The 10,862-nt window shown below is 38.6% G+C and overlaps 1 protein-coding gene across 1 annotated transcript; it reads left to right on the forward strand.

The window, feature by feature from the left end:
* The first annotated feature begins 316 nt into the window (after nucleotides 1–316).
* On the forward strand, nucleotides 317–10,534 carry LOC111789038 (alanine--tRNA ligase). Its single transcript, XM_023669655.2, has 23 exons — nucleotides 317–714; nucleotides 890–1,128; nucleotides 1,708–1,848; nucleotides 2,072–2,218; nucleotides 2,874–3,026; nucleotides 3,147–3,276; nucleotides 3,723–3,819; nucleotides 3,999–4,119; nucleotides 4,482–4,541; nucleotides 4,862–4,912; nucleotides 4,996–5,091; nucleotides 5,291–5,392; nucleotides 5,511–5,633; nucleotides 6,127–6,270; nucleotides 6,911–6,982; nucleotides 7,080–7,155; nucleotides 7,753–7,895; nucleotides 7,986–8,094; nucleotides 8,175–8,362; nucleotides 9,435–9,524; nucleotides 9,606–9,788; nucleotides 9,908–10,087; nucleotides 10,257–10,534. Exons 1-23 carry the CDS (start codon nucleotides 351–353, stop codon nucleotides 10,329–10,331), a joined length of 3,084 nt encoding a protein of 1,027 aa, XP_023525423.2. The 5' UTR covers nucleotides 317–350; the 3' UTR covers nucleotides 10,332–10,534.
* Nucleotides 10,535–10,862: the final 328 nt, after the last annotated feature.

Genomic DNA, 10,862 nt, shown 5'->3' on the forward strand with positions numbered 1-10,862 from the left:
CTCAAGTTAATGGTTCAACCGACGACAATTTTGCCTGTGCAAACCGGTTTTTGAAGTCAAATAGTCTCAAATTTGCTATACGATTGATCCACCTCGATAGGCACATGCATGGAGATTCGTATGTACAATTTTTAGGAAGGATTTGATCGATAGACTAACAAAAAGATCGATTAGAATTTAAAAAGTTGAAGTTGACAAAAAAAAAAATAAAGTTGAGACCAATCCGAATGTGCATAAGAAACTTGGGATCCAAGCAAGAGGTGGGGAGAGATAAAATGTGATGTAATGGGGGCGAAGGGCATAAATAAGTGGAATCGAATTGATGCCCATTTTATTATATACCCGATTGAATGAACAGAGGATTTTCCAGGGTGAAGGCAGAGCAATTAACCGCTACATGTTTTAGCTCCACTCTTGCTTCCCCTTCTCCATTTTTCCCGCCTCAGCTATCCATTCACTCGCCCACAGCTCATAGCTCAACTGGGATTCATCTCTTCTTCAATTTCCCATTTTCGCCTTGCTCTTCTTCATCGTCTGAGCTATCCATTCACTCGCTGTCAGCAATGCCGGGGGCCGGTTCTCAAGGAGTGGAATGGCCGGCCAACCGCATAAGGGACACGTTTTTTCGGTTTTTCGAAGAGAAGAATCACGTTCAGTGGAAGTCTAGCCCCGTTGTGCCCGTCAACGATCCGACTCTTCTTTTTGCTAATGCGGGTTTGTCTTTTTTTTCCTCCTTTTCTTGAATTTATATGCGTATGTGTGGTTATGGATTGAGGGTGTGGGAGGATAATTGTTGGAGTTGTTCAATTTAGTTGAGTTTTATGGGTTATACGAATATTATTATGTGTGACTTGAATGTGGTGCTTGAGATTATGGGTTCTTGTTGCAGGTATGAATCAGTTCAAGCCCATTTTCTTGGGCACTGCTGATCCTAATACGTCTTTGAGCAAGCTTACCCGAGCTTATAACACTCAGAAGTGTATTCGTGCTGGCGGGAAACACAATGATCTTGATGATGTTGGGAAAGACACTTATCACCATACTTTCTTTGAGATGCTTGGCAATTGGTCGTTCGGGGATTACTTTAAGAAGGAAGCCATCACATGGGCCTGGGAACTTCTTACCCAGGTTAGTTGACTTTTACACCTAGATATGAATTCGTGCCTGAAACCGAGCAACGTAAGAGCGGCATGATTATATCATTATGGTTTATGACTCAGAATTTACAATTCTTCACCTTCTTATACAACGATACAGTACAGTTTGATTTTTCTATATATATATATATATATGTTTATGTTGTGTATGTATGTATGTTTGTGTAGTGTGATTTCATATATATATGGACGTATATATGCATTTGTTTTGCTACTTTCCAGCTTGGGCACAATGCCGTTACTTCTTAAATGTTCTGCTGCAACCTGGGAATCATTTTATTTGACTTGTATGATGCAGTCAATCAGTCGTTCTGTTTGTAACAATTTTCTTTTGGGTAAGGAATGCTTGTAATGAAAATTAAGGGCATACAATGCAAGAAAATGCTACCGGGTGTCCAATTAAACCTCATTTAATGTAAAACTATAAAAAGCTCCTCGATCATCTATAATACGAAGATTGAAGAAATCATATTACTCTTCTCTTTGATATATGAGATGCACAAGTTTATATCAGTTGATCTCATAATAGTTGTGTTCTATGACTCTACAGATTTATAAGCTACCTACGGATCGATTTTATGCCACCTACTTCGGTGGTGATGAGAAAGCTGGTCTTGCACCTGATACTGAAGCTAGGGACATATGGCTGAAGTTTTTACCTGCTGAACGTGTCTTACCTTTTGGCTGCAAAGTAAGATTGTATAGCAACTTCTTTCTGTTCTCTGCTCTTGCAAGCTACAAGTGTCTTGTATCTTTCTGAAATATGGTGCTATTATAAAAAAATATGTTAAACAGATGCTTTAATTATCAAAGATAACAAATTTTTTCAACAATTGTGCGTATCTTCTCTTTTTGTGTTTCTTCCATGTTAGTTCTTTAAAATTTATCTAACTTATTTTTCAAATTTTGAGCAGGACAATTTTTGGGAAATGGGTGACACTGGTCCTTGTGGACCTTGCACTGAAATACATTATGACAGGCTTGGTGGTCGTGATGCTGCACGATTGGTTAATAATGATGACCCTACATGCATTGAGATATGGAACGTTGTTTTTATTCAAGTAGCCTTCTTGTCCCCTCTTTTCTCTCCTCTGTTTCCCTAAATCTTATTAAATGATTTTTGGTCCTTGCAACAATGGGAGCATATCTTTCCTATTTTTCTAGAGTAGCTTCTCAGATGTAGGCTATATTGTGGTTGAACGGTAGTATGTTTATAAATAGCATTTGAGTAGCTGTATCGTATCTAACTTCTAGCATGATGGTTCATCTCACGTGAAATCCTGAAGGTTTTAGAGGTTCTTGGTTTATATTGCAGTATTAGTTAGGTTTCCATATAATAGAAAGGGGGGGTGGGGTGGGGGGGGAACTAAATGAAAAGTTAAGCACGATAGTTTTACTTATGAAGGAAGTTTAAAATGAAAAATAATGGGAAGAGAAGTAAGGATGCCAGGACAAGTATTCCAGTTACATTGCATTCTTAATCAGCGCACCTTTCAAAGTTAATAAGTTTGGTTAGCACATGTTTGCTTTGACCTAATTTCTGTCCCTGTTCCTACATTCTTGTCTAGTAACTAATGTATGCATATCAACGTAGTAGATTTGCTGGTTCCTTTGTCTCTTTTGATGGGTTTCAGTTGTTTTCCTCGGTTATCACTATTATTTGGTTATCAGAACTACTTTGTTGGTTATTAAAGATTCAATTTATCATCGTTACAGTTCAACAGGGAAAATGATGGCTCCCTGAAATCTCTCCCTGCTAAGCATGTTGATACTGGTTTGGGATTTGAAAGGCTGACTTCGGTACTTCAGGACAAGATGAGTAATTATGATACTGATGTGTTCATGCCCATCTTTGATGCAATCCAAAAGGCAAGATCGGAATCTTTGATTCAATTGCATGAAACAAAAGTAATTATCTGGGTCACTATATTTGATCAAAATATTAATTCCTCTTTTGGTGTTTTCTGCTCTTTTATCAAATATTTGTAGGCAACTGGAGCTCGGCCCTATAGTGGAAAAGTTGGACCAGATGATGTGGACAACATGGACGTGGCTTACAGGGTTGTTGCTGATCATATTAGAACTCTTTCAATTGCCATTGCTGATGGGTCTTGTCCAGGTGAGTACCATTGAAAAGATTAGATGCCTGGTCCGATAGCATTTTGAGCCCTTCTACTTATAGTTAACCCGGTTATGTCCTCTCTGTGTTTTTATTTTTGGAACTTCCACAAGAATTTGTATTGGCAATTCTTGTAACTCTACTGGATTTTGATTTTTCTTCTTCGATATCATGGAAAGGATGGGGACAGTTTATTATCAAGTAAATTGTGTTTATTAGTTGCATAATTAATTGTTCACATTATGTGAATTCTGCATCTATTAGTTTCTGTTTCCTATGAAAAAAACTTGAGTTGAATTCTCCTATCATTGATGAATAATGATATTTGACTTATCATGTCCTTCATATTTTGTTGTGATTGGATTTGTCATTCACCTTCACTCTCTGCACATGTGAAGCTCCAAAAAAAAATAGTTTGTCATGTCTCTTGTAAAAATCCTTGATAGGTAACGAGGGGCGTGAATATGTTTTGAGGCGTATTCTTCGTCGAGCAGTTCGGTATGGAAGTGAAGTTTTAAAAGCTCAAGAAGGATTTTTCAATGGGTAGGAGGACTTATATATTTTACTTGTTTGCCACTTCTAAATCCTAACATGAGGAGTTTGACAGTGGTTTTCACACTACCCTTTCTTTTCTACTTCTTTCCAGTGTCATAATATAAATTTGAACTGTAGGTTTTAATATCTTTTTACATGATTGCCTCTCAATGATTATGTTGATCCAGACTTGTAAGTACTGTGGTGAAAATGATGGGTGATGTCTTCCCAGAGCTAAAACAACATGAAGTGCGAATTAGGGAGATAATTGCAGAAGAGGAAGCAAGTTTTGGCAAAACTTTGCTGAAGGTATTTCTTTCCTATGGTTTGGGAGTTTGATGGATGAATGTTAAGGTCTTGAATTTTATCTTTTTGGTAAGCTAGAATGCTAAGAACTAAAATCCCTTTGGAGTGCATGTGGTATCTTCCCTAAATTAGTTAGGGATTGGCCAAATCTATGTTCATGGTTAAGAAGAATAAACTTGAAATTGTCTTCAGCGAATGGCTGGATAAAAGTTACGAAAATATTTTCTGGCTCTGATGAAGTTGTCTACCCAGGGATACTGACCTGGGTGCATCTTGTTTTGATTTGTTATTTCGCTGTGGAGGCTGATTTAATAATATTCATTTCTTGTTAACAAAACCTAAATCGATAACTAATTTGACGCCAGGGAATTGAGAAATTTAAGAAGGCCGCTCAGGATTTACAAGGGAAGATATTGAGTGGGCAGGTCAGTATTTTTATTATTGGTCTTTATGTAAATTATATCTCATTTCTTGCATTTGTATGTGTTCTTTCCGCAAAAGTAAATGCATGAGGTTTTTGTTCTGAGAGAGTGCATCACTCCACCTCTTGCTTGGAATGAAAAAAATTAGGACCCGTTTCCTGGAAAAAATAGAGGTTTGCTTGAGGTTGTTTATTTCTGTGCACTGTAAAGACTTTAATACATGATTAAGGTTTCCATTTGGATGTTTACAATCAGCAGCTATCTGTTCAAGAAATGTTAAGATATGTGGTTAATTTCATCCTATTTCGTTCTCTACTCCATAGGATGCTTTTATCTTGTGGGATACATATGGATTTCCATTAGATTTGACTCAGGTACCTGCTCTCTTTCTCCCACACATACACGCACTTACTGTTATCTTGCATATGGTGTTACTAATAACATTTTCATGGGCCAGTTGATGGCGGAAGAGAGGGGCCTGCTAGTTGATACTCAGGGTTTCAATGATGCCATGGATGAGGCAAGGGAAAGATCAAGAAGTGCTCAAAATAAAGTGAGTTCATTTAGCTAGAGTACATTCACATTCTATATTGGTGTCTGACTGTCTGTTCTTCTACTTTATGGTGGATCTAAGGAGGAAAAATAATGGATGCTTTCATACTTAAACGAAGTTATGAATGATAATGGATAATTTAATTGACTGGATAAAACGTTTCGTTAGTTTTACCTTTCGTCTTATTCCTCTCTTCCAGCAAGCAGGTGGTACTATTGTCATGGATGCTGATGCTACAGCAACATTGCACAAAAAGGCAGTTGCTTCAACAGATGACAAATTCAAATTTATTTGGTTCAAGGTTTGTGAATCTATTATTGTCGGTATGGCTATGTTCCAATGCTAAATGGAGACCTCCATTTAGCACTGAATTGAATTACAGTCTGATTTCTTAAACCCTTCTATCTTTGTAATTCCAGGACCATGAAAGTGTGGTGAAAGCTATTTACACTGGTTATGAATATCTGGAAAGTGTAGCAGCTGATAATGAAGTTGGTTTAGTTCTGGAATCTACAAGTTTTTACGCTGAGCAAGGTGGTCAGGTATTTTGAAATCTCAGATACCCTATCCTGATTGCTAGTTAAGAAAGGCTTCATTAACCTTTCTGCAGATCTTTTATACATGTCTGAGAATAGTAGCAGCCTTGGAATTTACTGTGAAAGAGAAAACTTTAAACTGTTTGAGCAATATACTGTTGTTAATTTACTGGTCTGTTCTGCCCTTTGTCTGGTACTTCAATGGTGTTACCTTTCTATTTACTACATCAAATACTTCAACCAATGAGCTTTTGGGGAAAGCCTCGCTCATGGGCAATTCCTATTTGTCATAAATAAAAAATTTCCCAGTTTGGGTGACCTTATGAAGAAGTTTAATTGGAAAATACAACGCAATGAGAAGGTTTATTCAATTAAGATTGGAAAATTATTCTATTGATATTTTTTTGTTACATCTTATGCTGTTACGTGGTTCTCTTCCCTTGTCATCTTTTCTTATTAATGTCTATCTTACTTATGTATTTCTTGTTTTTGGCATTAGATTTTTGATACTGGATCAATTGAAGGTCCCTTTGGCTCATTTCAAGTATGTAATGTTCAAGTATTTGGAGGTTTCATCATACATATTGGTTCGTTTAATGGTGGTAGTGGCAGAATTTCCCTGGGTGATAAAGTTATTTGCAAGGTAAACGTTGTGTTTTTATGTACGTTGTCATTTATATTTAATTGAAAATCACGACCCATATCCACCGCTAGCAAATATTGTCCTCTTTAGACTTTCCCTTTCGGGCTTCCCCTCAAGGCTTTAAAACGCGTCTGCTAGGGGAAGGTTTCTACACCCTTATAAATGGTGTTTTATTCTCCTCCCCAACCAATGTTGGACATCAAAATCCACCCCCCCTTCGGGGCCCAACGTCCTCGCTGGCACTCGTTCTTTTCTCCAATCGATGTGGGACTGCCACCAAATCCACCCCCCTTCGGGGCCCAGCGTCCTTACTGGCACACCGCCTCGTGTCTACCCCCCTTCGGGGAACAGCGAGAAGGCTGGCACATCGTCCGGTGTCTAGCTCTGATACCATTTGTAACGACCCATATCCACCGCTAGTAGATATTGTCCTCTTTGGGCTTTTTCTTTCGGGCTTCCTCTCAAGGCTTTAAAACGCGTCTGCTAGAGTGAAGGTTTCCACACCCTTATAAATGGTGTTTTGTTCTCCTCCCCAACCAATGTGGGACATCACAGCTATTAAGTGGTTTTGGGGAGTACTCTAGAAGTAACTTAATTAAATTCCTTTTGCCATTTTTGATGAGTCTATTGATTCATGCAGGTTGACTATGAGCGGCGTAAGCTCATTGCTCCTAACCATACTTGTACCCATATGTTGAATTTTGCTCTTAGGGTATGTTTGAATTTTGACCTGAATGTAACTGGTTGTTATTAAGGCTGAAATATATTCCTTCTGTTTTAAAAAGCTGATTTGAGTGATAATTGTACAGGAAATACTTGGAAATCATGTTGACCAGAAGGGTTCTATTGTTCTTCCTGAAAAACTGCGATTTGATTTTTCTCATGGTTAGATTTCCTTTTGTAAACAGCTTGGTCTTCATTGAGAAAAATAAAAGAATGCACAAAGGCATTCAAAAAACAAGCCTACAAAAAGATTCCTAAACTACCAAACTGATAATTACAAAAAGTTCAGTTCACAAATGTCCATATGAAAACATTAAGCCTCGCAACAGCCTCTCATACCTCCTCAGGAGATCTTTCAACCCCTTCAAAATTTCTATATTCCTTTTGAGCCGAACTCCCCACAAATCTAGAGACAAATGATTTATTCTCCTCAAATTGTGTGTAGGGAAGCCAATTTTTGGTTGTAGCCGTGCTTGTAAACATCTGTCCTGAGTCCTCTTGTAGTTTTGAATCAGTGGTTTTCCATTTAGGGGAATGAAAGAAAACAAATAGTAGCCATGCTAATACAATTTGTATCCATCTCCTCCTCCTTGGACTGAAACCTATATTCTCCAAAACCACATCCAGAAAATTTTTGTCAACTTTATCTCCATTATTCTCGTATTAGCTAGTTCTGTTTTTTCTCATGGATGAAGATATTTTGCTAATTTTCAATCGTGTATTTGAAATTTTGATTGCTTAACTGCTCCTGAAATATAGGCAAGCCAGTGGATCCTGATGATTTGAGAAAAATAGAGTCAATTGTTAACAAACAAATAGAAGATGAACTGGTTGTAAATGCTAAGGAGGTAACCCTTGCTGAAGCTAAGCGTATTAATGGGTTACGAGCTGTTTTTGGAGAAGTAAGATGCTAGTTGTCTTCTTTATTTCTCAAAGCTCTTATTTGATCTTGAGAAGCATGATCTCCAATATTTTCCCTGTTTACGATGCAGGTCTATCCCGACCCAGTTAGAGTTGTTGCCATTGGGAAAAATGTTGAGGAACTCCTGGCTGATCCAGATAATGCAAAATGGTTATCCATTTCTTCAGAGCTGTGTGGAGGTCAGTGTGTTCTGTCATGGTCTTTACTTTTCGCAGCCTGGGCTAAGCTTGCCTCAAATAAATCCAATGGATTATTGCAGGGACCCATATATCAAATACGAGGGAAGCAAAGGCATTTGCCCTTCTATCTGAAGAAGGAATTGCTAAGGGGATTCGAAGAATTACTGCTGTTACCACTGATTCTGCCTTTAAAGCAATCGAGCAGGCTCAATCACTTGAGCAAGAAGTTGACGATGCTTTTAACATAGATGGTAGCTTGCTGGAAAAGGTTTCTCTCTCACTCTAACTCTTACAATTTACAAACACTGGTAGTGGCAGATAGGTATCATCGGGGTACGGATGATTGTGGGAATTTTATGCTTGATAGGCCGATTTTTAACAGCTTCGCTGTGATGTCCCACATTGGTTGGGGAGGAGAACAAACCACCATTTATGAGGGTGTGGAAACCTTCCCCTAGCAGACGCGTTTTAAAGCCTTGAGGGCAAGCCCGAAAGGGAAAGCCCAAAGAGGACAATATCTGCTAGCGGTGGATCTGGGCGGTTACAAATGGTATCAAAGCAAGACACCGTACGATGTGCCAGCCTTCTCGCTGTTCTCCGAAGGGGGGTAGACACGAGGCTGTGTGCCAATAAGGACGCTGGGCCCCAAAGGGGGGTGGATTTGGGGGCGGTCCCACATCGATTGGAGGAAGGAAAGAGTGCCAGCGAGGACGCTGGGCCCCAAAGGGGGTGGATTGTGATGTCCCACATTGGTTGAGGAGGAGAACAAACCACCATTTATAAGGGTGTGGAAACCTTCCCCTAGCAGATGCGTTTTAAAGCCTTGAGGGCAAGCCCAAAGAGGACAATATCTGCTAGCGGTAGATCTGAGCCGTTACATTCGCATTCTCTGTTATACTTTACTACTCCATTACATTTCCCATTCCACTTATCCTTTTTCCTCTATTGGAACTGAACTCTAATAAACAAGAAGCATGTGCATGACATTAGAGATGGGAACGATACGAGACGAGAGAACAATACCCGAAAATGGAAAATAGAGCCTAATCTCCAATAGGACCTAGAAAAGGAAGAAAGGCTATAATAAAGTTTAGCATTTTTACACCAAGTTAATCTTAAATAACTTGATTGTTTCAAACCTTACTCAAGATCATCAAACATGAACTTTTTTGTTTCATTAGTCTGATCCACTCTAATTATTAATTGGATTAAAATTTCTCTTGTTGAATGATGATTGCTTTGAATGTGCCTCTAAAAGAAAATTGTTCAAGTTGAATCTCTAACCCTTTCCACGTTTTGACGGCTCAATTAAGTTAATTCTTGCTCACTTTATCCTGCAGGTGGTTGCTTCATTTAAAAACCGTGTTGATTCAGCACCAATTCCTGCTGCTAAAAAAGCACAAATTAGGACAAAGATCGCCTCGCTCCAGGTATTGTTTGTAGAGCTACTGTGCATTGATTACCTACTTTAACTGCGTTTTTATTACCTGAAAATTCTTGTTTCCATATAGTTTGAATTAAAGAAAGCTCAGAAGAAGCTTGCCGAAGAAAATATGCAGAAAGCTGTCGAGATTGCCGTTGAAACGGCAGAAGTGGCTTCTTCAGATGGCAAGGCCTTCTGTATATCCCATGTAAATGTTGGTTTGGATGCAGCCGCAGTTCGTGAAGCAGTGCACAAAGTTATGGAACAGAAGGTGATTTCTTATGCTTAGTAAAACCCATTTTGATGTCCGCATTGTGTGCTTCAATAAACAATATGAAAATATGTTGTTCTTAGAATGTGAAGATTGGATTTTGTATTTGTGATTGACAGGGCTTATCCGCGATGGTTTTTAGCACTGATGAAACCACAAATAAAGTTGTTGTTTGTGCTGGAGTTCCTCCAGAAGGGAGTCGAGGAAAGCCATTAGAGGTATCAGAGTGGTTGACAATAGCTTTGCAGCCACTAAAAGGAAGATGCGGGAAGGGGAAAGGTGGCCTCGCTACGGGCCAGGTAACTTAAATTACCTCACAAACCAACAAAGAAGCTTGAGACAAAAGCAGCTTCATTTTTATCGTTTTAATATTTGTAACATGTTCTTCATGTTCTTCGTGTTTTTCGTGTCTTCGTGTTCTTCGTGTTCTTCGTGTTCTTCGTGTTCTTCATGTTCTGTGGTTTTCAGGGAACTGATGCATCTCAAATCAAGGAGGCAATGGATGTTGCTACATCTTTTGCATCATTAAAATTGAGCAAATGAAAAGTTCTTAGGTCCAACACGTCTCAAGTTGCGCCATATCTATGCCTTCCACACACAAATACTCTGGTTGGATGTCCAAAGGAATCATTGTGATTCATACTACAATTGGAATCTGTAAAGCATTGTCTATATTACTACATGCCATAGTCGCAATGTAAAAGTCGGGTTCGTTTTATTTTGATTAAAATATCACTTTCGTCTTTCGATTTTGAGTTATATTTCTCATTAGTTCTTGCACGTTGAATCAAATACTAGATAATAGGGTTGAAGAACTATTGAATATAGAAATCTCTTTAAACGAAGTAAATTACGTGATTATTCAATGAAACTAGTTGAGGTACATGTCAGGCGGCCCCGAACACTCATTGATATCCAAAATATATGTCTAAATGCCATGTCGGTTGGCCCCAAACACTCGTTGGTATCAAGAATATATATGTCCAAACCCAAGTTAGGTAAGAAGTCTATTTTGAGAAATTTCCACTTATCTTCTCCCTCCTTTTCTAGCCACAGCCATGAGGGTCTAGAGTA

This window comes from Cucurbita pepo, chromosome 2 (genome assembly GCF_057944985.1).
Source record: "Cucurbita pepo subsp. pepo isolate OVF chromosome 2, ASM5794498v1, whole genome shotgun sequence".
NCBI classification, from domain to species: Eukaryota; Viridiplantae; Streptophyta; class Magnoliopsida; order Cucurbitales; family Cucurbitaceae; genus Cucurbita; species Cucurbita pepo.

Coding starts and splice junctions, on each gene's coding strand:
- LOC111789038 (XM_023669655.2), top strand. CDS start 351: ATGAACAGAGGATTTTCCAGGGTGAAGGCAGAGCAATTAACCGCTACA. Junction 1,129..1,707: donor CCTGGGAACTTCTTACCCAG/GTTAGTTGACTT, acceptor ATGACTCTACAG/ATTTATAAGCTACCTACGGA. Junction 9,525..9,605: donor CAAAGATCGCCTCGCTCCAG/GTATTGTTTGTA, acceptor GTTTCCATATAG/TTTGAATTAAAGAAAGCTCA.